A 27,944-nucleotide genomic window follows, 5' to 3' on the forward strand; every position below is an offset into this window, starting at 1 on the left:
ACTAGGCAACGATGCCGCCCAGTCCAAGGCCGGCTACGGCTGAGCCCGCCCCCTGCCCTTTTCTTCCCGCACGGCGGAACCCGCCCCTCTGTTCTTTTCTTCCTGCACCAAGAACCCGATGGCCACGACCACGAGGAGATGCAGTGGCGCTCCTCTGGCCCTCTCGCGGGCGCGTGCGTGCACTCACGGTTGAACGCACCGTCGTCAAGCGGCTCAATGGCGGCGCCCTTTGCCGGCGACGACGAGCAGCAGCGGCGGTTGCCACCCGCAACCGGTGTCTTGTCTCTCTGCCCCGTGTGGTTGGGTACAGGGTTAGGCGCCATCTGTTACTCTGTTAGGCACCCATCTGGTACTCTGTTAGGCGCGCTACAGGGTTAGGCGCGGCCAGATGGCGGCGCTGCATTGCCGGCGAGGTGCCGGTGACGCTTTCTTTTCTTTGCCCTTTCTCGATCAGATCAAGGATTAGGGTTTGTGGCGGGTTAGGATTTTCATTTCTATTTTCTTTGCTTTTCTTTTCCCGGATCAAAGATCTACGACTAGGAACAATGGCTCTGATACCAATGATGTAATTGCTAGATCGCCTAGAGTAGATCGTTACCGGGTAGGAGAGGATACTGTTAGCATTTACCTTCTCCTGGAGAACGACGAACCCGTCGACGTCGACATGGTGATGGCGGCGGATGGGTGAGGGAGTGGTGGCGGCGGATCTTCCCCTCAGCACTGCACTAACCCTAATTGGTGGGTCATCTGGTGGGGCGAGTGACAGCTCAGGGCAACCTCGTACCGAGTGCCACCGGCCCCCACCACTCTATATAGTGCAGGTGACAGGGGCCCACCAACCAGCGAACGGTTGGGCCCCCGATCAGGGCGCGGTCAAAGGGCACGTCGAGCCGTTGGGCTCGTACGTGATGGAGATCAACCTAACAATTAGCTTTTCTTTAATGTTCACAAGATCCTCCTCATTCTGCAGGATGAATGATATTTTGTGTGGGAGTGAGAGAAATACGAGTTTCGCGCTCCAAGGTCATGAATATCCGGTAGACGCCTGAAGACCAAACTTAGATTCTGGCACTGACAGTCAAGATACAAAAAATGGAATATCCCATATATGTTAATGGAGTATATTTTTTTGACACCGTTGCCTAGGAAGTATTTCTCTTACCGTTACAATATACACACTTGCACTAGACTATGCAATCCCTATTAAATCTCATTTACATAACATTACTTCAGGCTATGGAATGTCTCTCATTCCTACTGCTTGTAATATGCACACTCTGCACTAGATTGCTTCTGTAGCAACAAGAAAAGTGCACGCTGCCTAACGTTTCTGGAAGTTCAAGACCTTGATGGAATAGCCGAACACGAAGAAGAAGGCAATGATGTAGGCGAAATGGCCTAGCACAATGTAGCCAAGGAAATCGTGCCGCATTCCCAGATTATCATGCAAAAATTTCTTCACTAAAACTGGGCTCCCGCCGGGGACCGAAATAGAGCCGGTGCTCTCGCCAAACTGCGACGCAACGACGCCATAGATGGTCCAGGACACCGGGTCGGCCCAGTAGTACCACCTCCACCAGATTGGTATTGCCTGCAATAGTAACAACAACCATCGGCAATTAAAGATTTTTGGTTGGTCGACAACGCGATTAATATAAGGCTTTGCATACCACTCTGAAGACGAGGAATCCAGAAAACAAATTCCAAAGAGGAACTGCAAAGCCTGCCAGTATGTTTGCGAGCAGCGAGGATGGGGTCATTGCCACCAACATCATGCCAAACAATGTGAAGTAGTTGAAGCTTGAGATAATGAAGAACAGGAAATACAAGAACTTGTCAGCTTTCCACTCATATCCAATCATCGAATAGATGACGATTGTGTATAGACACCCCTGCAGGATGTTGTAGATGATCTCCACGCTTGTCTGCACAAATCCAAATTTGCACAATGTTGAGAACGGATGGGTTTAAATTTGCTCATATCCAAAATGTTCAGAAAACCTCCACATTAGAACTACACAAGCAAAATTAACTCATTGGAAATTTTTATCTTGTTTTACCAAGTATACTAATGCTAATTCTTTTTTGGTTTTCTAGTTTTGGTACTGGTTACAAATTGCTTCCCAGATTTTTGCTGATTAATCAAGAACCAAGCAACATTGAAATGTATGCTCCTTGTATTTTGATCATACCTTTCATCCACAACATGCTCAATGCATCCAGAGCAATGAAATTTTGATCAAAATGAGCATCAGATTAAGAAGAAATTACCTGAGCTAATGCATAGGATAATGGAGAATACATCCCTGCCGCCTTTTCACGGTAGAAAACTGTTCGCTCAATTGCCACAACAGGTTGAACTGTAAAGCAATTGGCAGCCCCAAGGAAGAAGACAGCAGCATAAGTGGCTCCAAGTAGATTGAACAAATCTTGCTGTGAATCACTGCCCACAAATCAAAAACGTGCAAAAGTGTTAGTGTCTCCATAAGAGCTAATGTATCGGGTCTTTCAATAGCACTAGTCTCAACTCTCAACTGTAGCAACAAAATGGGATCATACATTTTTGTTCCTTTTTGCCAAAACACCGTGCCAAAGACAAGCCCATAGAGCAAAGTCATAAGATAGCGCATGGCGTTGTGGGATGGATTTTTCCAATAAGATTTATATTGCTTCCAGATGTTTGCAACACATTGGTTGTAGAAATTCTGAGAGTACTTCGTAGGAAATGAGAGATCCTCATAGCCCAGCGGAGGAACGCTCAATTCCTTAATAAGTTCTTGGTTTTCCCTGGTCATATTTAACAAACAGGAGTTCAGTGTGGATAGTATGAATGAAAACAACTGTATTTTTGGTGCTCATTTGAATGAAATATGCATTTGTTTTAATGTAAATGACAACCGCTGATTAAAATGGCGAAGAGTTACGCTGAATGACTGAGTTCCATACCTATAAAGACCAGAATTAGCATAAATTTCAGCAAAATTTATTTCCAAGCGAGCCTCAGATAGAGGGGAGCTAACTTCCAGCATCCATGTTGCAGGATTATATCCTTCAGTGATCTTTGCAACACCTGCAATTGCCTACAATGCAATCACAGACTGAACGGTTAGTTTCTTTCACTTCTGCTACACCTGCAAGGAGTTCAAGACCTGTTTGGTCTTCAATGGCTTTTCTGAGCCCACTTATCACATTTGTAAGCAGGCGTTTAACTAAAAACTAGTGAAATTCTGGCTACCCCCAAACCAAAACATGTATGTAATGCAACTCACCTCAAAATATTCAACTAGTTTATGAGAGTGGCGACCGAGTTCACCAGCATAAATAACTTGCCCTCCTCTTTTCAAAAGCATAAGCTACAAAAGGAACCAGTTGTGAGTTAGATAAAGATAAAAATACATAGAAATGGAGAGATACATAGAGAAAGAGAGTGTACATCATCAAAAGACTCGAATATATCGATGCTGGGTTGATGGATTGTGCAAACCACAGTACGCCCAGTGTTGACTGTATTTCTCACCGCCCGCATGACAATGGCTGCTGCTCTAGCATCAAGACCAGAAGTTGGTTCATCCATGAATATGATTGAAGGATTTGATACCAGCTCCACGGCAATTGTCAGTCTCTTCCTTTGCTCAGTCGATAACCCGTCAACTCCAGGGAGACCAACCATAGCATTACGCAACACATCAAGCTCTACAAGGGTCATAACTTCCTCCACAAACATCTGCGTGGGTGGGGATTGATTTCTTTAATCAAAAACAGTTAAAAGTTTGCAGTTTCAAATATATATAGCACTGCATCTTTACTTGAGTTTGAATGATGGTATATACCTTTCTCGTTTTGTCGTCAACATCTGATGAAAGACGAAGCCAGGCAGAGTAGAGAATGGATTCGTATATAGTAACATTTGGTGAGTGGACATCACTCTGTTCACAGTAGCCACTAATGCGGGCAAAAGTTTCTTGCTTTTTAGGGTAACCAGAGAGGGTGATACTTCCTTCAATAGACCCACTAGTTTTCCTTCCTGCCAGGACATCCATTAGAGTGGTCTTTCCAGCTCCACTCACGCCAACTAATGCTGTCAGAACACCTGGCCTGAAAGCACCACTGATATCAGTGAGCAACTGGAGACGACTTTCTGCGAATCCTTGCTCCTTCATTTCCTGAAACAAAAGATGACACATTTTACCATTGTGTCCACTTCTGCAGATAAGTTGCAAACTTACGTCCTAACACAATATGTATGAGGAGGAAGGTAGGTATGCTTACCGCAGGCATGTCCACGTAATAGTTTATATGGTTGAAAGAAAGTGAAAGAGGCTGGAAAGGCAAGTCAATTTGTGACCCAGTTGGCCTGGTTTTGGCTCTGTTAGTACCTACAGAAACTGAAAGTGCAAATAGTGACTAATTAGTATTATTATGAAGGCGCCAATTGGTCTGATACTTAAAGAAGACTGCTAAGGATGTTATAAAGGCTGCAATAGCCTAACATAGATACTTAAAGAAGACCTCACCCATAGGTATTGAAGATGCCGTGGTTGATGATGCATTGGCTTCTGACATTTGCTCTTTGTTTGTGTCATACTCATTATTTTCGTCTGAAACTAGTGTGTTTGAGCTGCCGCTAGCTGGAAGAGAAAATATTATATGTAATGTAAGTACCTAGCTCTTCAAGCCATCAAAGATTAATCTCAACCAAAAGAAAAATAATTGTACTCACGGCTCAAGTACGTAAGGGCCAAGATAAACAAGATGTTGAACAAAATAGTGAATCCGATAAGAGCTCCTATGGAAAGCCAAAAGCCTGAGTCATCAGTAAACAAGCCTTTCGATTTAAGAATGGCCTTGCCTACTGTTGGTGCATCAATAGAGGTGTCGTTGTTCGGCTGTAGTAAAATTGAAAGACTCACATTACTTCAGATGTTGTCACCTTTACAACACTAGGATATAATGGTGTCCGAGTTTAGAAAAAATAAAGGGTCCTGAGGAAAACTTACAACGGCCCATCTACTGGCAAGGAATTCATTGACAGATATTGCGTTTTGACTGTACATCATAGGAGATGACCAGTAAGCCCAGATCCACCATGGTTTGATGTCACCTGTCCACATAAAATTTAGGGATGGAGAAGGTTACTTTCATCTATGCAAATGCGGTTCATATAGTTGATTTATCGTGCCTAGCTAGCTAGATATAAATGATTTTGCCATGACAGAATGCTTACCTCTAGGGATGAGAAATCCTCCAAATATGAAAATAATAAGGATCACAAACATCCCAAAAGTGTTGGCCACAACCATTGATTTCAAAACAGCACCCATCAATCGGAACATAGCCATTGCCATTTGGTGAGTAGCGAAGAAAGCTAAAAGCTGACGAAAGAACCTATAATGAGCAGACAGATGAATTGGAGTTATCAGTTTGAAATTTTCAAATGCAAACTGCTAAGTGGAAACAAGGATTATGCAGACATGCTTACCTTCCCGCAGAAGGTGCAAAGCCCATCACATAGTACGTGAGGATGACCCATACCCCAGCCTCAATAAGAGAAACAGGAACTTTTAAGAGTATGTTTGCAAGTCCAAAGGTCCACGGGGGGAAGAACAGGAGATCCCTTTGTTTGTAGAACGTAGGAAGCACCTTTATGGTCAGTTGTAGCTCCGCAAACCCATTAAACAAGATGGTGATTAAACTGAAAGTCAGAGCCCCAAGAAATTTTCCACCATCAGAAATTTGCCCACTAGGCATCTTTGTTCTGAGGAACACAGTCATGGCCATGAGCCCAAGGATGATCAACTGGGAGACCTTAAATATGTAGATGAATGAGTTGCGCTTCATCAACAACATCTCTCTCGACATCACTGCCTTGAGTGACTCCTTGCTGGATATGCCATACTTCTTTGTGGTCAACGCGGCAGGATGGGTTTTGGATTTTTCAAAAGGGATTTGCATCTCCTTGAGTATCTGCAGGCCTACATGAAATGACTTGAAACGTTCAGCAAACTCTGGGACTGACACGTGATGATATTGCTCCTGTTCACGGTACCAGTATTGTTGCTGGTCTTTCTTGGAAGTGACCTCTTGAAGGAAGTCAGCAACTCCTTTCCTCTCAGGGCACCGAAAACCAGAAGATTCAAAGAATTCCAAGATGTTCTCCCGTGGCCCATGGTACACTATGTATCCTTCTGATAGCAGAATAATGTCATCAAACAGGTTGTATGTCTCAGGCGGTGGTTGTAGGAGGGATATCATCACAGTCTCATTCATCACGTGGACTAACTGCTTCACATATTTTACAATCTGAAATGTGCTAGAGCTATCCAAACCAGTAGAAATTTCATCCATGAACAAGGCCCTTGCGGGTCCTGTTAACATTTCCCCTGACATAAGCAAATGTAAAATAAAATAAAAAACAGATAAGCATAACAAAGTTTAAATGATAAATTTGTTTGTCCACAATGAATTGACCGCTTGTGCTTATCCTATCTAGGTGTGTGTGTGCATACCAGTTGTGACACGCTTCTTTTGCCCACCAGAAATTCCTCTTATCATCTCATCACCGATCATGGTATCAGCACATATGTCAAGCCCAAGCACCTAAGCGTGAGTTTTTTCATAGATTCAATTAGCACAATTTTGTTATAGAGTTGTCTATATAATGAACAGATAGGTCAGAATCTCACCTTGAGAGTAAGATCTGTTACAATATTAGTCTCCTGTCCCTCCACCGCTGTAGCTTTCATGTAAGCGTCGATCGCAGGATCTGGCTTTATGCCCGCATCACGCTCCCTCTTAGCGAGCTCTGCAAGCATGTCATATCTAGCACCGACACCTAAGCAGCGCCTGGAGAAATCCAGTGTCTCTCTTACGGTCATCTCTGCATTGTGGAGGTCGTACTGGCTAACATACGCGCTGGTCCTCTCGGGGTAGAACTCCGATAATGTGTGTCCACAGTATGTGATGCTGCCAGATACCTGAGTGTGTTGCCAGATCCGCAGTATGGTGATTGCTTTTATCTCTTATGCATGCAGCCATAAAGCGTAAGGAAAACAAATTGACAATACGAGTTAAAACCTTGAGACTTTTGTCAAGCTTGCCAGTAAGGGCTCGCATAAGCGTGCTCTTTCCTGAAGAAGGAGGTCCAAGAAGAAGAGTCATCCTGAAAATACAAGTTACACAAACAGGTAGAGCTGATCATTATATGTGCCTGCTATACTCGGGTGAACGGCATAACAATTGTAATAAATAAGAAGTAGCAGTAGCAGGACGAAGAAGAAGAATAAGAAGGTGGTGATGATTAGTTTGTTTTGTTACCTGGAAGGTTTGAGGATGCCATTGACGTTTTGGAGTATGCTGATGGTTTTCTTGTTGGATGAGGCAAGCCGTCCAATAAGACTCTGAGTTCATCAGGAATTGTGATGTTGTGTAAGAAAATCATGATATTCTTCAACTCGTCCACGATGATGCATATACTATACAGAAGAGAGGTAATGGAGACGGGTACATCATAGTACAAAAGATGTGAATAATGAGTGCTAGAAACAAGCAAAGAAGCTAGTAGTAGTACTAGTTGGTGATCAACGTGAGTAGGGAATGAAGCAACGGGGCTTGGCCTCAATCGTCCAGCCTGCAGCTCTTAACTGCAGGCTGGGGAGCTTGCCGTTTCACTACCTCGGCCTTCCTGTCAGCGACCGCCCCCTCTCGGTGGCTGACTGGAACTTCCTTACTGAGAAGGTTGGCCACAGGGTAGAGCCCTGGCAGGGTCTTTTCCTTGCTTCCGCTGGCAGGCTGGAGCTCACCAACTCTTGCCTCTCCAGCCTTCCGCTCTTCGCTATGGGTCTTTATTTGCTGCATGACACGACTCACGCAGTGATGGACAAACACCGTTCCCGCTTCTTTTGGGAAGGAGTGGGTCCCAAACGGAAGTACCATATGGTGGACTGGGCCACGGTGTGCAAACCACGGGCGTTTGGAGGATTGGGAATCCTCAACACCAAGTTCATGAACATCGCCCTCATGTTAAAATGGATCTGGAAGATCTATCAAAACGACGAAGGCCTATGGGCAGACCTTCTTCGGGCCAAGTACCTGGGGGACCACGACCTTTTCTCCCCGGCGGTTCCCACCAAAGGATCACAATTCTGGAACGCCATCCAGAAGATCAAATGGTACTTCAAGTTGGGGGCGAAGCACCAGGTTCGCAGTGGGCGGAGGACCTACTTCTGGCTGGATTGGTGGACGGGCACGGGGCCCCTTCGCTTTACCTTCCCCCGGATTTTCGCATGCTGCGGCAACCACTTTGCGACCGTGGAAGGGGTTAGGTCCAACGGTGGCTGGACGATTCGCTTCAGACGCACCTTTGGCCTAGCTGAGAGGGTGGAGTGGGACAACCTCTGTAGGATCTTCGACCTATCGCCAGCCGCTGAGGGCGCGGACGTGGTTCGATGGGCGCTTGAGCCATCTGGAGAGTACTCCACCTCCTCGATGTACTCCAAGTTGTCCCGGGGTGGGACGATTACGCACTTCAAGGATATTTGGCGCACTAAGGTGCCTCCGAAAATCCGGGTCTTCCTCTGGCAACTCATCCGGGGGAGGCTTCCCTCCGGGGACCAGCTTGTCAAGCGGCACGGGCCATCGAATGGGCGGTGTGCCCTTTGTGGCGAATGGGAAACTTGCGACCACATTTTCTTCACTTGCCACATCGCCGTCTTTATGTGGGCAGGAATCAGGGACCTCCTCTCCTGCTCATGGAACCCAGCAGGGGCTGCGGACTTTGTCGCCATTGCCAACGGCTTGTCGGGTAGACTCCGTAGGATAACTTGGTTTACTTTCGCAGCGCAATGTTGGCGTTATGGAACATCCGCAACAAGCTAGCTATCGAGGGCTCCCTCATCTCCAGCCCGGCTGACGCTATCTTCAAAATGTCTATCTACATGCAGAGCTGGAGGGTACTGGTCAGACGGAGGGACCGACCACTGTTGGACGCGGCGCTGGACGAGCTTAGGAGGCTGCATGCGCGGATTCGGGATGAAGGACGCTGATGCCGTCGACGACTGCTTGACGCCTCCGCCACCCGCTCTTCGTGCTTCAGTTTTTCCCCTTTCGTCTTTGAGTTTGTATTGGGCACCAGACTTGCCGTATTTGTACTTAGGTATCAGCACTTTGAGGTACCAGTTTGTGGTGTGTGAGTTGTATATGGTTGCCGTGTTGGCTTTATATATAAAGCCGGGCCTAGGGCCTTCCGTTTAAAAGACATTCCGTCGAACACCTCCAAGGCGACACCGTAGATTGGAGTCAGCTGATCAATGTTAGCATCTAGAACAGTTCTGTTCCTGCGTACTGATGGACGGATGTAACGATTTTCATTCCGGCCGCTGAATATGTAGCTCCCTCTTGTTCTCCCTTCCTGTCCCTGGCCGCTGACGCCGCCGCATAGCTCCCTGGCCAAAATAGGAAAGTCCTCCTCCAACGGGTGGCAACGTGCCCGCCGGCGGCAAGGAGTTGTCCATGATGTGGTATGTGCCTATGTGGTAAGAGCATGTCTAACAGATCCTTACTTTTTTGCCCCGTATATCGCGATTATTTCGATCCGTATAAAGAAAGTGCTCGTCGATACACCGTTCCGTCTAGCAGACCCCGTATTTCACCCCGTAAATTCGTAAATTTAAAACCCCGGGAAACTTGTTCATATTCATAGTTCGTCGATCATACATACGGATCAATGTATATACATACAAAATGCGCGATCCTAAATGGATCGCGACTTCTAGTCGGAGAGGTCGACGATGTACGCGTCCGCCTCCGCCTCCCGCAACTGCGCCTCCTTCACGGCGGCGATGGCCGCCGCCTCCTCTTCCTCCTCCGCCCTCTTCCTCTCGGCGTCGTCCTTGAGGGACTCCTGTATCGCCTTCAAGAAGTCGGGGTCCTCTTCCTCCTCGCCGGCGAGCGGAGCTCCTCCGCTGCTGGTGCTCCCGATGCTCGCGTTCCAAGCCGCCTTCGCCCAGCGTCGGCGCTCCCACTCGGCGCGCCACTCGTCAAACTTGGGGCCGCTCATCGGCTTCATCGGCGGATCCTGTTGTACCAGCACCCGCCCGCCGCGAACTCAACGAGCTTCGGCGGGACGTACGCGGTGCCGGCGTACCTACAGGCAGCACGGCGGCTCCCGGCGGCGGATCTCTTGCATTGGAGACGCCACGCATCCTCCACGTTGTCCGGCGAGCGGGATCGCTTCGATCCGCTCGCCGGCGAGGCGGCATCGCGGCGGCGTGCGTCCATGCCGAAGCTGGGGTGAAATGTGGAGCTAGGTAGTGAGGGATTGCTCGCCGGAGCAGGATGGAGGAGGCGGCGGCGCACGGCGGAGTTAGGGTTGCGAGTGAGGGGTTAACCCCTCACTCGCACCTGCGCCCGGTATAAGTAGGGGGCGGCGGGGCTGATTTCCTGGGCCCTGTATTCCGCCAAAACGGGCCGACCCGAATACGGGGCCTGCTAGACGGCCCAAATCGCGCCTGCCTCGTATCCCGCCGGAATTTTACGGGGTGGGCGGGTTATAAGGGGCCTGTTAGACATGCTCTAAGAGGAGGGAGGAGGAGGAGGAAGCCTGGGGTGACGCGGGAGCCTGCTTGTCGTACTCAAACCGTTAAACAAAAAAATTATTCGCCGAAATACACCTACCGTCCAAACCGAACTCACGTCAAAAGAAAAAAGATATAATCAAATTTCAAGAAACTTTAAACTAGCGCAGGGGCCCTCGCAAATGCGAGAGCATCACCTATATTACTTTTTACAAACTCTTTCCATCCCATTTACCTCCTTCTTCATTGACAAATTCACAATTTATTAAATATGGATATATTCCTAGATGAAATTGTATATGATTGTATTTCTAAGAAATGACAAATCATTATTATAATTTTTATGGCAACATTTTATTACTTTACTGTGAAACATCTGAACTTTATTGATCATTATTCATATAGTCATATCGAATATTGGAATATATATTTAGTAGATCCTAATAATACACGTAAGGTTGAGAAACAACTCTACGATTTTTTTTTTTTTGCATCAAACACGGACTACCCTTGCCGTATATACATCCATTGCGTGGACGTATGTGTAAAAGATTAAACTTGCACCATTCTAATTAGGATCAATCACGATCATGGGTAGTTTGGGTGAATAGCGTATTAGCTTGCATTCTTGTATGTATATTTATTAGTTAGAACTTAGAAGGGATACTTTATTTCCCAATTCAAGCATACAAATCAATAAAAATTAAAGAAATTAGATTAGTTGATGCACCATTCCTTAAGCCACCTTATGGAGGATGGCTTTTTTTATAAGAAAGTCGGAGGGGCTTCCAGATATGACCGATTCAGTTATGAAGATTATTGATATATTGAATTTAAACTTCAAATTTAGTTTGATGTGCACACAAAATTAAATTGGCACGTACATGGTTTGGCTTCTTTTCCTCGTGCACGTGTGTTGCTTGTATACATATCAAGCACTTTATTTGTCCGGTTAAAGTCCTTCGTAGCATACACTCTTCAATCACTATGAGCCATTTTTAAATCTTGACTGTTTCATTAAATTTTTAAAGTACTACATGTTACACATTTATTAAAATCACAGACCTAATAGCTAAAATAAATCTAACATATATACGATTTATTATAGGCTATAATACATGTCTTTTCGTGTGATGTCAATATAATGTACTTGTCTGGCCAAATGGAGGAAAAAATTGCATGTTAAACTGAACAGAAATATTCATGCAAGTTGTAGCTGGCTGGACCGAACAAAAAATGTCGGTGAACTGACCAACTAAACTGAACAGTAGGATATTTTATTCCTTTCTCTGCGGTGTCATTTTACATCAAGACATATATGTGCCACAATTAAGAGCAATTTTCCTTTACATTGTACGTGAACTGAATAGCATATTTTTCTATGCTTAGCAGCTCCATGTCTCTCAACTACTTTATAGACTCCTACTTTACTTGATTATACAACTCCAAGTTTCTTAGTCTAGAAATTTTTCTATCAGAAGCAATTAGAGTCCCATAGTGACACAATTTGATGCTAAAAAAATTAACGTGAACGCTACGGGTTACTTTTTCTTTTTTCGCGGTGATCTAGTATGTGCCCTTCCATATTTGATACTACATAATCTTAAACATGTGACCTATTATCAGATTCTTCACGGTTATTTGCCTAAATGGACTTGCTTTTTAAGGGAACGGACTTGCCTATTAGTACGGATCTCTTCCCCTCAAAAGTTACTTTCGTGTATAAGCAATAACGTGAGACCAAAATAAAAAGGAAAAAGTTACGGAGCCCCCAGGAAAATATCATACATGATCTCTCACTTTCCATGTACGAAAATGTTAAGTGAGTCTAAATTAGAAAAACAAATACGGGAGCCCATCAAAACTTATACTAACGTGTGAAACTGGAACTGCACCCACGTTCCAGCTAGCTAACTTGATTTTTTTTTTTGTAAGAACCAAAATAGGATACTTTAAATTTATAGCTAGGTTGACACGTTATTGTGCCAAAAAGAGTAACACCTAGTATGAGGAGACTATCAACGTCACGAACTCACAACCAGATTTGCCTTCTGCGCCCCGATCTATTCTATCATGTGGAAAAAAAACATTGATATATAGTTTCATAATTGATCATGTCAACTGGCCTGCTTTTCAGTTACGTAACAATTAATATTTATTTAAATCATAGTCACAATTTTAGATCTAACTGTTAAAATAATTTAAGTGATGTGAATTAACGTGGTGTCTCTATTTTAATTTCGCATTTTGCTTTTAGTATATAATAGATGGTAATCAAAGTTGAGCATGAACTTTGTTGGATTTCAAACTCGTATTCATGTACTAGAAAAACAACTTCATTCAACATGAATAGGCAATTAGGCATGCATGATTTTCACGGAAAATACTTTTGTACATACAACATTCTCCATTCCACTACTTGTTGCTCAATGGGGTAAGTTAATTTTGACTTGAAGAAAACATGGAAACGTGAAATTAATCTAACCCACATATACATAGTACTGAACTAAAAATATGCTCTCTCAGTTCATAAAAGAATGCCTTGAATTTATCTAAATTTAGATGTATATAGATAAATTTAAGACATCTTTTTATAGACAGGGGTAGTACTATCTTATCAAAAGGTAGAACTGTTATTATACTTGTGCTAGAATTTACACTCGTAAATTTGTCACATGTTGTATGTATCTCTTGGAATATTGAGATCATATGATGGCACCCAATTGAGCAATCCAAGGGGCTAGGAGTCCACGTTAGTACAATAGTTTCCAACTCGTTTTTATGTCTTTTGATGTTTTTGATATTTGTACTTCATGAATTATGAAAATCGATTTTTTTGTGGACCATTTCTTCTGTTGTATAGACTTTCTTGCGCATAGTACTGAACTAAAAAGATGGGAATATGAAATAAAAAAGATCATATAAACATGTAAATAAAAAGAAGGGAAAATAAAAGGATGAAGCAGAGCATGCATGGTTACAAGTGAAGCAGACGGCGCCTACCTGGAGGAAGTTGGTGGTGACGTTCCAGAGCGTGGGCAACGCCCTGCTGCCCACGACGGCGTCCACCTCGATGGACAGATCCTGGTACCGTACCTCAATGGCCGGGAGCTCGATGCCCACCCTGTCCACCCTGTCCCTCAAGCTCCTCAAGAGCCGCTCGCTGTCGTCCTGGAACACGCGCTCCAGCAGCAACCGCCCGCCGTCCCCACTGGCCAGGTGCTCGATCTCCACCAGGCCCGCCATGTCCTGCAGCTGGTGATCGCCGCCGAGGAGGATGGCCCGGCGCATGCGGTCGTACGTGGGGAGCTTCTCGAGCGCCGCCCAGCGCAGGTTCTCCTCGTCGTCGTCGTGGCGCCGGGAGGAGGACGCGGAGCCGCGCCGGAACGGGTCGTCCATGTCCGGCTGCCGGAAGGAGTGAGAGATGGAGCTGCCCCAGCTGCGGCTGCTGCGGCGGCTGCCTGAGAGACCTGCCGTGCCGAGCCCCGGCGCACCGGATGATGGCTCCATGGCTGGCTACAGTCTAGAGAGCTATGCTTCCTCTCTGCCTTGCTAGCTAGTACCTTCTTGTACTTCTAGCTAGGCCAGGACTTTATATTCAAGTGGTACAGAAGCACTCTAGAGGAGAAGCTAGCAGGTGCGGAGATGGAGATTGATCTTCGATATGCATGTATCCCTTTCCTGTGCAATCCAATCAAATTAGAGTAGGGGTGAAAACGGAGTGGATAATTTTCGACCGACCGACCGGAGACTTACGGAGGGCGAAACCGGATTCGGTCGGATGGTTGACGGATATAGTCACGGATACCGCTAGTAGTTATTGGATACTGAAAAGAATATGGTATTGCTTGCATCCATCCCTATCCAAAGATATACTGTATTTCACGGTTATATTTTGGTAGCTTTTGAGCAGTTGTTGGGATTGAAAATTAACTTTCATAAAAGTGAATTGTTTTGTTTTGGTGATGCCCAAAATGATACAGCTCTTTATACAGTGTTGTTCGGTTGCGGGCAAGGCCAATTTCCCATTCGCTATTTGGGTATTCCGATACATTACCGGAGACTCACGATCGCTGAATGGAAAATAGTAGAGGAAAGACTACATAAGCGCCTTAGTAGTTGGAAAGGCAAATTGCTATATCTGGGAGGAAGATTGGTACTCATTAATTCGGTACTGACAAATATGGTACTGTATATGTTATCATTCTTCCTTTTGCCAAAAGGAGTTCTGCACAAACTCGATTATTATCGATCCAGATTCTTTTGGCAAGGAGATAGTGAGAAAAAGAAATATCGACTGGTTAAATGGAGTGTAGTTTGTAGTCCTAAAGATCAAGGCGGGCTTGGAGTTCATGACCTAGAAGTCAAAAACACAGCTCTGCTAGGTAAATGGCTTTTCAAACTCCTTACCGAGGACGGGATTTGGCAAACTATACTCCGAAGAAAGTATATAGGCTCCAAGACGTTATCTTAGGTGGTTTGGAAACCTGGAGATTCACACTTCTGGGCTGGTCTAATGGCGTCAAAAAATGACTTTTTCGTCATGGTACTTTCTCAATTAAGAATGGAGCACAGATACGGTTCTGGGAGGATGCTTGGTTAGACAATGCACCCCTAAGTGAACAGTAACCTGCGCTGTATAGTATCGTTCGTCGCAAGGGAGATACCATTGCCACAGTGATGGCTACCTCTCCACCGAATGTGACGTTTCGACGCGTTTTGCTTGGGCAAAGGCTAGAGGCATGGAATACTTTAATTCATAGGTTGGGGGATGTTAATCTATCGCCTGAACCAGATGAATTTAGGTGGAATTTACATGTAGATGGCTCTTTCTCGGTGAAATCCTTATACACTGCCATAATCCATTCTGATTTACCAGTTGATAATAATAAGAAAATTTGGAAGATGAAGATACCACTAAAAATCAAAAAATTTGGATGGTACCTTCGTCGAGGAGTCATCCTCACCAAAGATAATCTTGTTAAGCGGAATTGGCAAGGAAGCTCTAGATGTGTTTTTTGTCATCATGATGAAACTATTAAACACCTCTTCTTCCAGTGCCAGTTTGCGAGATCTATTTGGTCTGTCATCCAAGTAGCGTCTACCTTGTATCCTCCCACTAGTGTGGCCGATGTCTTTGGTAATTGGCTTCATGGTATAGATTCAAGGTTCAAGTAGCTTCTTAGGGTGGGGGCGCTAGCAGTTATCTAGGCGCTTTGGCTGAGTAGAAATGACAAAAATTTTAATGACATTAACTCCTCTTTGTTGCAGGTTATCTACAGATGTACGGGGATTCTTCGTTCATGGTTACCTCTTCAGCGTATGGAGAACCGAGACCTATTTATGGAGGTATGTACACGATTGGAGGCTACGACGAGGGATACTTTTTCCCTACATGGGTGGCAGCATAGTCTACGGATTGAAGCCCCACCCCCATCATAGGCGTTTTGCGTTTCATCGTTCCGATATGTAATTCGCCTAGTTTCTAGTTTGACATCTTTTTATTCTAGACTTGACTATCATAAACGGCTGTGTGCATCCCGGTTATGCAGAGGCTGGATGTAATTGCTTCCCAAAAGTAATAAAGCATCTTTTATCAAAAATTTCACGGTTATATCCTACCAATATCCGGTAACTAATACATCAAATCTTTGGTCTACTAATATATAAAATTGCAGCCCATCCCACAATTGGTGACCTCTTTATACATACCCTAACATTGTCCCCTACCCTCCTTCAGTTGCCCCTACACCATACCCATGGTTGCCAGCTCCTTGTAACACCGTACCCATAGCTTCTAGGCGCTAGTAGCATCTATTCCTGATTTGTAGAAGAATTTTTACAAGGTAATTTTAGTCCACTAGTCGATCTTATTTTTATTTTCAAAGATAGATTCGACAAAATGTTTATCCACAACTGAACCGTATTTGCCCTATATTCAGACCGTAACCGATAGGCTCTGATTCCATATCCGCACACCATCCACTCTGATTTTGAATCCGAAACAAATATGGATACGAATATGGTTTCGCTACTATTTGATCGTATCCTCTCCGTTTTCACCCCTATATTAGAGCCATATGGTGTTAGAGCATCTTTAGCAGATACCTCATTCGGAGCCCCATCGTGTTTTTTTTTCCAGTTTCTGCCTAAAAACTGGCCCGAACAGATGTTGTATTTCAACCCACATCATGAAATACGATGCACGAAATCCCTATATAACCAGGGTTGAGGGTTTGGATGTGGCACCCCGCATCCATTTTCTCCTCTCCCTCCTCCCACTACCACCCCTGGCAAAACCGAATCGCCGCCTCCAGTCGCCTCCTCTCTCCCCCTTGTACCTTCTCCCCCGATGGAGGGACCGAATTCGGCACATGGCGACCGCACTAATCCATCACGCGGCCACGGCTACGGACCAGCGACGCGAGCGCTAGAGACGCCCACCGAGCGTACCGCGAGCATCTCCGAGCAAGCACGTTGGCGCGGCGCGCTCTCCCATTGCAGCCCGTGTTCCCCCTCGTGGGTTGGCCTCCACTCGGGCGTGCATGACGGCGAGGCCGTCGACGACATCAGAGCCGGTTTGGGTGCCGGCGTTGCTCAGGAGGCCTCCGCTCCCGCCGATCGAGCTCGACTCAAGCCCGAACGAGGACTAAGATGACGCCACGCAGGGGGCGCGCCAGCTCGCGGTGGCACGGCACAACTCCCTCTTGACGGTCGTCACCGACCTGTGGGAGAAGGCAAAGCGCGTCGACCTACATGTGGGAGAAAGCAAAGCAGACTTCTGCGATGCTGACAAGGTGGAGGAACGCGACATCCAGCGGGCGAAGCACACGTCTATCTATATACTTTCGTCCGGCTCCCTAACTCCTCCGTTGGATCAGATACAAAATAGGGAGGAAGCACCGGCTAACACACAAACTCTTTCCTATCTCGGTTCCTAAAAAAAACTCTTTCCTGAGATAAGACAGAAAGGAGAGTTTTTCAGGGCCGTATCTTGAACAAACCTGCATCCAATTGCAGATCTTCAAAGCCAATGTAGAAGTGCTTGCACTTACCAAGGAGAAAAATTGTTCACACGTACGGGAGACACGCACACCAGCTCCACCTTTTATCTTGTTTTGTGGCTTCGCGTGCGCCTGCTGTCGACTGGTTTTGTGACTTTGTACTTCATGGATGCCAACCTCAGGAGGGGAAGATGATGAATCTGAAATTTCTGTTCACTTGTCGACACCATGCTCCTTCTCATCTGCTGTCTCCTCAACTGGTGGTTCATATGGAAAGAGAGAAATAACCAGATATTCAACAACAAGGCTGGCGTACTGATCGACTCAATCATCGTGGAGCTATCCCAGTGACGCATTGCTGGCGTCCTGGGCACGTTGGGGCCAGTGGGAGAGTGATGTGCACTGGCAACCTAGCTGCCTCGCAAAGCTTTGGCACCTATTCTGACGTTCAGCTCCTTCCAGCTTCTTTGTAGTTGTATACAGTTTTCAGTTTCAGTTTTTTTATCCGTCAATGTACTTTTCTCGGCATTTGTGCTGATTTCCCCTTAAGGAAATGAAGCAGCGCTCGCTGCATTCCGTAAAAAAAAAATATAGTGCCTACCGGAGGACATGTGCCAGCTAGAGCTGCAGCGGTAGGGAACAACCAACAGGCCGCCGCAGTCGGACCTAGATGACATGGGAGGGGATGGAGGTACTGGTAGAAGGCGCATGGCCAACGCTTCACCACACCACTACTGCCCCGCGGGCTTTTTAAGCTTGGATGGTTCAGGAGCTAGGCGGGATCCTTCAGAAGAGGCAGCCTCCTGACAAAAGCAAAAATAATAGAGACAAAGTTGTAGCCAGCTTGTTCCATTGATTAAAACCAAAGAAACTAGGAGAAGAACAACATGTGAGTCAAAGTGGCCCATAAAAATCTATCATTGCATTGGAGGCTAGAAATTGCACGCAGTGGTTTCACTTACTTTTCATTAATGATATCACACCATAATTCATGTGCGAAGTTCGGTAGAGCATCCTCGTCTTAACCGTAAATGATGTTCACGGTAGTCATGGCGGCCTGATTTAATTAAGCCAAAACAATCTAACGGTGCTTACTATTATGTGTACAAAAAAAGTTCGTGGAGGTAGATACGATTATTTTGCTCTCTTCTAAGCAGTATAATCTCGTTCCAAATTAATTGACTTAATTTTTTCTAGACATATATGTAGACATTTTTACTGTTATCAAGATATCTAAATCTAGATAAGTCAGTTAATATGAAACGGAGGAAGTAGTAATACATCGCTACTTATAGTCCGTAGCAACGCACGGGCATTATACTAGTGTACTTTAGATTCAGGTTGTCAACGAGTCGGCGTGCAATCAAACTTTTGGTCACCACGCGTCTAACACATTATTAGCTACTCCATCTGTTCGGAAAAAATCGATGTGAGTGGACGCACATGATGTACCCTTGTATAGCTAGAACTCACGTCAATGAAAACGGAACGACGGAAGTAGAAGTATTCATTAGTTGAACCTAATATTAATTTCTACAGTATTATACTGCTTCCTCGTTAATACGACTAATTGTTCCTAACATAGCTTGCCGCGAGCTGCAAGTAATCGAACACTGACCATATTATCAACGGAGTCGACAACACCAAGCTAGCCATGGCAAAACACAAAACATTTGTTTGTTTAAATCTTTTATAGATTAACGTTTTAGGTACCACAATGGCCATTCCATTGCACTTTTGTGTACAACATTCATGGTTCTTTCTTTTGTTTGAATAACAACATGTATCAAGTTCCTAGATGATCAGAGTTTAGGTTGATGCCCCATTAATTAACTAGGATCTATTTGACGCATACGCTGGCCGCGGCACAAGCACAACATGCACCCACTGCTACATTGGCACTTCACGCCTCCCCATCTACAAGGTGACAAAATTCGGCATGACTTACGGAGAGAGAGGATATGCTGCCCTTGTAGTTATTATATATAATATTTGATTTCATTTTGTTTCCCATACGTCAGCTGATTAGTCAGCCATCAGTATCCCTGATTAGTTAGTTAAATAATCAGCTAATAAGGCAAGCAAGGATGACGCCAACAGAATTCACAGACTCCATGTATTATTATTGTACGTATGTTTTGCACTCGTGGGTATGTGCAGCGGAAGAAAAGGATGGCACAGCTAACAAGCTAAGATACATCTTATCATAAGGACGTGGCTATTTCCCAGTCGACTAAGAATTAACTTTGTTCTCAGTTAGATGATATCATTAAATTTCAGTTGTAACTCATATTGTAATTCATAACTAGCACAAATCACGATGCAAATTAAATGGTGTAAGACTTGACTAGGCACGAAGTTAGTTGAGAACTAGCAAATTCCTTATCATAAACTTCTTACACTACTAAAGGTAGGACTTTTTAAGGCCTCCTATCAGTGGCGGCGCGTAGTGGATGCCATACCTGGCCATGGCCCATCCTTCTCTCCCGGATTTCCCTTAAGATTTAGTATAAATCCGGCCCACTAACATCAACTGGCCCAGTATACACTGATGTGGCCCATCCTTGGTATTGCTTCACGCTCCGCCACTGCCTCCTATGGCACACCGAATGACTTTTAGGTGTAGGGTGACGTCACATCCAATAATTTGAATCGTACGTGTGCGGTCCGGGCAGTCCCTGTGTGGGTACAACGCACACAAAAACTCTTTTTGGACCACGGTCACATTAATTAATTTATCTTTACAGTTCTATCGTAATACATTTTAAGAAAATTCCAAATGTTGAATCGAAATGAAAACATAGTACAAGAGAAACCACTTCAACTTCGAGTGAGATCTAAGCACCAAGCAAACTCCGCTAAGCAAACACACGTGGTACCAAAGATCTTGGTGTTGTGTTTCACTTCCAATTAGTGTCATTGGTGATGTGACACTTCTCCATGTCTCTCTGGTCTCTTTTTACCAACATTTTTGGTTAGAAACACTATTACTTGTCATAGTCCTAATTCCTATGGAGGCGTGTCCATGGGGTAAACCCCGTGCAGCGGCTGCAGCGAGAAGGCACGAGGGATGCATCACTGCATGTGCTTACCTCTGCAAGAGAGGTTGCATGCGCTTGTGATGCATGTTAAATGCATGCATAAACTTTGTAGTTTATTGCCAATATTCCCACATATTTGCATATGGTTTAATTTTTATATTAAAAGGACACACTGTACAAGGTTTATAGTACAGGGGAATTTAAGGGGGGAGGAAATGGAATAAGGAAGACATCTAAAGTACAAAGATATTGCGCAACCAGTCAATGAGGGATTAAACGAGAGCCGACTTCACTTTGTATTGGAGAAGCATAAGGTCCTTTTGGAAACGAACTTTCCATATGTCAAACGAGCGGCGGTGGTTATTAGGCAGGGTTGGGTCACCGGATGAGCTTGGGGAATGGAGGGGGCGGCGGCGCGAGTGCGCGGATGTTTCAGCTAGGTAGTTGGCTCTTCACGTGCAGCCTTATGTTTTCCAGCACTGAGCCGGAGCACCAACTTTGACGCGCGCAATGCGACAATATCTCACGCGCCTAAAAAACTTTGCCATGCGCCCGGTTTTACAGCGTCTGCTGGAGCGCCGGTTTGGCCCTCTCACGCACTAAATCGGCGTGTTTTCAGCGTGGGCTCTTTATACAACGCATGTTGGAGATGCTCTAAGATGAGTCCCTATCGGAACACTTAACCAAGAAAATAATAAGTGAACAACAGAGGGACCAACCCAACCAAACGCTCCCTTCCTTATTATTAGGTATTAGGTATAGATAGATTAATCCTTGGCCTAAATGCAGCCCAATTTTATAACCATCCGATCTTCTATATACTACACACTAAAATATGTAGTAAGATGTACCATAAAATTTTCCTTGTTTATGTTAAAATAAGTCAGAGGAACATGACCAACCTTAAAACTAGCTAAGTTTAGCGGGTAATGGAATGTGATTACAGTTTCAAAAAAAAACTCATCATAATGGAGGAAGATGAATGATATCCTATATGAGAGTGAGAGAAAAAAAAACTCCCAAGATCATGAATATCCGGTATACGGTTGAAGACCAAACTTAGATTCTCGCAATAACAGTCAAGAGACAAGAATGGACCCCTTCTCCCATGATACCATCTGTACTACTACTAGTAACAGTGAGCAAAAAAAATGTATATCGCTACTAAATCTCATGTACACAACATTATCAGACAATATGGAATGTCTCTCGGTCCTACTGATTCCAATATGCACACTGCACTAGATTGCTTCCCTATCAACAAGAAAGAACGCACGCCGCCGCCTAACGCTTCTGGAAGTTCAGGACCTTGATGGAATAGCCGAACACGAAGAAGAAGGCAATCACGAAGGCGAAGTGGCCTAGCACAATGTAGCCAAGGAAATCATGTCGCACTCCCAGAGCATCATGCAGGAATTTCTTCACCAAAACCGGACTCCCGCCGGGGACCGAAATAGTGCCGGCGCTCTCGCCAAACTGTGACGCCACCACGCCATAGATGGTCCAGGCCACCGGGTCCGCCCAGTAGTACCACCTCCACCAGATTGGTATCGCCTGAAACACCAACAGCAACCATCCATCCTCGATAAATAAAACATCTTTTTTAGTTAGGTATACTCAAGACACGCGGCGCGGCTAATCTAAGGCTTTGCTTACCATCCTGACCACGAGGAATCCAGCAAACAAATTCCAGAGAGGCATCACAAAGGATGTCAGTATGTTTGCGAGCATCGCGGATGGAGTCAACGCCACCAGCATCATGCCAAACAATGTGAAGTAGTTGAAGCTTGAAATGATGAAGAATAGGAAGTACAAGAACTTGTCAGCTTTCCACTCGTATCCAATCATCGAATAGATGATGATTGTGTATAGAAACCCCTGCAGGCTGTTGTAGATGATCTCCACGCTTGTCTGCACAAGTCAAAATTTGCACACTTTTGAGAACTACACAAGCCACAAGATTATGTTGCACGATGTTCAGGACTTTGCGTTTCGATTTGCTCGTATCCAAAATGTTCACCAAACCGTCGCATTAGAACTACACAAGTGAAATTAACTCATTGGATTTATTCTTGTTTACCAAGTATACTAATGCTAATTTGTTTTTTTCTAGTTTTGCTACGGTTGCTAATTGCTTCCTTGCTGGTTAATCGAGAACCAAGCAACTTTGGATTTTATGCTCCTTATATTTTGAGCATACCGAAAGGTACTAAATGCATCCAGAACAATGAGGCATCAGAATAAGAAGAAAAAAATTACCTGAGCTAATGCATAGGATAATGGAGAATACATCCCCGCCGCCTTTTCACGGTAGAAAACTGTTCGCTCAATTGCCACAACAGGTTGAACTATAAAGCAATTAGAAGCCCCAAGGAAGAAGACAGCAGCATAAGTGGCTCCAAGTAGATTGAACAAATCTTGTTGTGAATCTCTGCCAACAAATCAAACAGAAGTATTAGTGTCTCCATGAGAGCTAATGTATCATCTTTCAACAGCACTAGTCTCAGCTCTCAAGTATAGAAACAAAATGGGATCATACATTTTTGTTCCTTTTTGCCAAAACACCGTTCCAAATACAAGCCCATTCAGCAAAGTCATAAGATAGCGCATGGCGTTGTGCGGTGGATTCTTCCAATAAGATTTGTATTGCTTCCAGAAGTTTGCAACACATTGGTTGTAGAAATTTTGAGAGTACTTTGTAGGAAATGAGAGATCCTCATAGCCCGGCGTAGGAACGCTCAATTCCTTAATAAGTTCCTGGTTTTCCCTGGTCATATTTAACAGGAACTTAGTGTGGATGGTATGAATGAAAACAACTGCATTTTTAGCGCTCGTTCCAATGAAATATGTATTTGTTTTAATGGAAATTACAACCGCTGGTTAAAATGGCAAAGAGTTACGCTCAAGGTCTGACGTTCTCAGATACTTACCTATAAAGACCAGAATTAGCATAAATTTCAGCAAAATTTATTTCCAAGCGAGCCTCGGCTAGAGGGGAGCTAACTTCCAGCATCCATGTTGCAGGATTATATCCTTCTGTGATCTTCGCAATACCTGGAATTGCCTGTAGTGCAACCACAGACTCAACGGTTAGTTTCTTTTACTTCTGCTACACCTGCAAGGAGACCAAAACCTGTTTGGTCTTCAATGGCTTTTCTGAGCCTGCAGATCATATTTGTAAGCAGGCATTTAACTCAAAATTAGTGAAATCATGGCTACCCCCAAACTGTAACATGTACGTGCAGTAACTGACCTCAAAATATTCAACTAGTTTATGAGAGTGGTGACCAAGTTCCCCAGCATAAATGACCTGCCCTCCTCTTTTCAAAAGCAGAAGCTACAAAAGGAACCAGTTAAGAGTTAGATAAACAGAGGAATACATAGAAATAGAAAGATACAAAGAGAGAAAGAGAGTGTACATCATCAAAAGACTCGAATATATCGATGCTGGGTTGATGGATTGTGCAAACCACAGTACGCCCAGTGTTGACTGTATTTCTGACCGCCCGCATGACAATTGCTGCTGCTCTAGCATCAAGACCAGAAGTTGGTTCATCCATGAATATGACTGAAGGATTTGATACCAGCTCCACAGCAATTGTCAGTCTCTTCCTTTGCTCAGTCGACAACCCGTCAACTCCAGGGAGACCAACCATAGCATTACGCAACCCATCAAGCTCTACAAGGGTCATGACTTCCTCCACAAACATCTGTGTACGTGGAGATTGATTTATTTAATCAGAAACAATTACAGTGTGAAGTTCCAAATATATATAACACTGCATCTTTACTTGAGTTTGAAAGATGGCTTGAATATATACCTTTCTTGTTTTTTCGTCTACATCTGATGAAAGACGCAGCCAGGCAGAGTACAGAATGGATTCGTACACAGTAACATTTGGTGAATGGATATCAGTCTGTTCACAATAGCCACTAATTCGGGCAAAAGTTTCCTGCTTTTTAGGGTAACCAGAGAGGGTGATACTTCCTTCAACAGACCCACTAGTTTTCCTTCCTGACAGGACATCCATTAGAGTGGTCTTTCCAGCTCCACTCACGCCAACTAATGCTGTCAGAACACCTGGCCTGAAAGCACCACTGATATCAGTGAGCAACTGGAGACGACTTTCCGCAAATCCTTGCTCCTTCATTTCCTGGAACACAAGATGACACAGTTTACCTTTTTGCCCACATTTGTAGATAAATTCATCATACAAGTGAGAAACTTACATCCTAACACAATATGTGTGAGGAGGAAGGTAGGTATGCTTACCGCAGGCATGTCCACGTAATAGTTTATATGGTTGAAACAAAGTGAAAGAGGCAGGAACGGCAAGACAACTCGGGACTGACTTGGCCTATTTGTGGCTCTGTTAGTACCTACAGAAACAGCAAGTGCAAATATATAGTGACTAATTAATATGGGTTAAGGCGCCAATTGGCTTGATAAATATCACAGGAACTTAAGAATGTTATAAAGCCTGCACTAGTCTAACATAGATACTTAAAGAAGACCTCACCCATAGGTATTGAAGATGACATGGTTGATGATGCATTGGCTTCTGACATTGGCTCTTTGTTTGTGTCATTCTCATTCTGTTCGTCTGAAACTAGTGTGCTTGAGCTGCCGCTAGCTGGAAGAGAAAAGATTATATGTAATATAAGTACCTAGCTCTTCAAGCCATCAAAGATTAATCTCAACCCACAAAATGGTACTTACGGCTTAAATATGTAAGTGCCAAAAGGAACAAGATGTTGAACAAAATAGTGAATCCGATAAGAGCTCCTATGGAAAGCCAAAAGCCCGAGTCATCAGTAAACAAGCCTCTCGATTTAAGAATAGCCTTGCCTACTGTTGGTGCATCAATAGAGGTGTCGCTGTTCGGCTGTAGTAAAATTGAAAGACTCTCATTAGTTGAGATGTTGTCACCTTTACAACACTAAGATATGATGGTGTCAGAGTTTAGAGAAACTAAACCAAAGAAATAAAGGGCCCTGAGAAAAACTTACACTGGCCCATCTACTGGCAAGGAATTCATTGACAGATATTGCGTTTTGACAATACATCATAGGAGATGACCAGTAAGCCCAGATCCACCATGGTTTGATATCACCTGTCCACATCAAATTTAGGGACGGAGAAGGTTTACTTTCATCCATGCAAACGAGGTACAGATATTTGATTTAATGTGCCTAGCTAGCTAGATACAAAATATCAGCATGCTTACCTCTAGGGATGAGAAATCCTCCAAATACGAAAATAATAAGGATCGTAAACATCCCAAAATTGTTGGCCACAACCATGGATCTGAATATAGCACCCATAGATCGGAACAAAGCCAGAGCCATTTGGTGAGTAGCAAAGAAAGCTAAAAGCTGACGAAAGAACCTATAATTTGCAGATAGATGAAAATGGAGTTACCAATCAGAAATTTTCAAATGCGAACGGCTAAGTGGGCACAAGGATTATACATGCATGCTTACCTTCCCGCAGAAGGTGCAAAGCCCATCACGAAGTACGTGAGGATAACCCATACCCCAGCCTCCACAAGAGAAACAGGAACTTTTAAGAGTATGTTTGCGAGTCCAAAGGTCCACGGGGGAAAGAATAGTAAATCCCTTTGTTTGTAGAACGTAGGAAGCACCTTTATGGTCAGTTGTAGCTCCGCAAACCCGTTGAACAAGATGGTGATTAAACTGAAAGTCAGAGCTCCAAAAAATTTGCCACCGTCAGAAATCTGCCCGCTGGGCATCTTTGTTCTGAGGAACACAGTCATGGCCATGAGTCCAATGATTATTAACTGGGAGAGCTTAAAGATGTAGATGAATGAGTTGCGCTTCATCAACAACATTTCTCTCGACATCACTGCCTTGAGTGACTCCTTGCTGGATATGCCATACTTCTTAGTGGTCAATGCGGCAGGATGGGTTTTGGATTTTTCGAAAGGGATTTGCATCTCCTTGAGCATCTGCTGGCCTACATGGAATGACTTGAAACGTTCAGCAAACTCTGGTACTGACACGTGACGATATTGTTCCTGCTCACGGTACCAGTATTGTTGCTGGTCTTTCTTGGAAGTGACCTCTTGAAGGAAGTCAGCAACTCCTTTCCTCTCAGGGCACCGAAAACCAGAGGATTCAAAGAATTCCAAGATGTTCTCACGTGGCCCATGGTACACTATGTATCCTTCTGATATCAGAATAATGTCATCAAACAGGTTGTATGTCTCAGGTGGTGGTTGTAGGAGGGATATCATCACAGTCTCATTCATCACGTGGACTAACTGCTTCACATATTTTACAATCTGAAATGTGCTAGAGCTATCCAATCCAGTGGAAATTTCATCCATGAACAAGGCCCTTGCGGGTCCTGTTAACATTTCCCCTGACATTAGCAAAAGTAAAAAACCAGATAAGCATAACACAGTTTAAATGAGAAATTTCTTTGTCCACAATGAATTGAGCAGTTGTGCTTATCCTATATAAGTGTGTGTGCATACCAGTTGTGACACGCTTCTTTTGCCCACCTGAAATTCCTCTTACCATGTCATCACCGATCATGGTATCAGCACAGATGTCAAGCCCAAGCACCTGAGCAGGAGTTTTTTCTTAACCTCAATGAGCACAATTCTGTTAGAGAGTTGTGTGTAATGAAAAGGTAGGTCAGAATCTCACCTTGAGAGTAAGATATGTTACAATATTAGTCTCTTGTCCCTGCACAGCAGTAGCTTTCATGTAAGCGTCGATCGCAGGATCTGGCTTTATGCCCGCATCACGCTCCCTCTTAGCGAGCTCCGCAAGCATGTCATATCTGGCACCAACGCCTAAGCAGCGCCTGGAGAAATCCAGCGTCTCTCTTACGGTCATCTCCGCATTGTGGAGATCGTACTGACTAACATATGCGCTGGTCCTCTCAGGGTAGAACTCCGAAAATGTGTGGCCACAGTATGTGATGCTGCCAGATACCTGAGTATGTTGCCAGATCCGCGGGATGGTGATTACTTTTATCTTTTATGCATGCAGCCATAAAGCGCCAGGAAACAATTAACAATACAAGTAAAAACCTTGAGGCTTTTGTCAAGCTTGCCGGTAAGGGCTCGCATAAGCGTGCTCTTTCCTGAAGAAGGAGGTCCAAGAAGAAGAGTCATCCTGAAAACACAAGTTACACAACAGGTAGAGCTGATCAGTATATGTTCCTGCTGCATAACAATCGTAATATATAAGAGGTGGTGATGATTAGTTTGTTTTGTTACCTGGAAGGTTTGAGGATACCATTGACGTTTTGGAGTATATTGATGGTTTTCTTGTTGGAGGAGGCAAGCCGTCCG

At 44.4% G+C, this 27,944-nt stretch overlaps 1 protein-coding gene across 2 annotated transcripts; it reads right to left on the bottom strand.

Moving 5' to 3' along the window:
- Window positions 1-1,107: 1,107 nt before the first annotated feature.
- On the bottom strand, window positions 1,108-27,944 carry LOC124706743 (ABC transporter G family member 48-like). 2 transcript variants are annotated; one of them, XM_047238412.1, is made up of 18 exons: window positions 27,870-27,944; window positions 27,681-27,765; window positions 6,684-6,974; window positions 6,507-6,597; window positions 5,480-6,380; window positions 5,225-5,385; window positions 4,998-5,101; window positions 4,721-4,886; window positions 4,515-4,628; window positions 4,270-4,385; window positions 3,831-4,163; window positions 3,434-3,724; window positions 3,270-3,353; window positions 2,947-3,080; window positions 2,560-2,787; window positions 2,272-2,443; window positions 1,671-1,925; window positions 1,108-1,591 (listed from the first exon to the last, which is right to left on the bottom strand). In XM_047238412.1, the coding sequence occupies exons 2-18, from the start codon at window positions 27,762-27,764 to the stop codon at window positions 1,322-1,324; spliced, it is 3,795 nt and encodes a 1,264-aa protein (XP_047094368.1). In that variant the 5' UTR covers window position 27,765; window positions 27,870-27,944; the 3' UTR covers window positions 1,108-1,321. The 2 variants fall into 2 exon arrangements, with proteins under 2 accessions (XP_047094368.1, XP_047094367.1); XM_047238411.1 differs by lacking the exons at window positions 27,681-27,765; window positions 27,870-27,944 and adding exons at window positions 7,075-7,159; window positions 7,315-7,583.

Source organism: Lolium rigidum, chromosome 4, assembly GCF_022539505.1.
Source record: "Lolium rigidum isolate FL_2022 chromosome 4, APGP_CSIRO_Lrig_0.1, whole genome shotgun sequence".
NCBI classification, from domain to species: domain Eukaryota; kingdom Viridiplantae; phylum Streptophyta; class Magnoliopsida; order Poales; family Poaceae; genus Lolium; species Lolium rigidum.

Coding starts and splice junctions, on each gene's coding strand:
- LOC124706743 (XM_047238412.1), bottom strand. CDS start 27,764: ATGACTCTTCTTCTTGGACCTCCTTCTTCAGGAAAGAGCACGCTTATG. Junction 4,887..4,997: donor TTGCCAGTAGATGGGCCGTT/GTAAGTTTTCCT, acceptor ATTTTACTACAG/CCGAACAACGACACCTCTAT. Junction 3,081..3,269: donor AACTAGTTGAATATTTTGAG/GTGAGTTGCATT, acceptor ATTGCATTGTAG/GCAATTGCAGGTGTTGCAAA.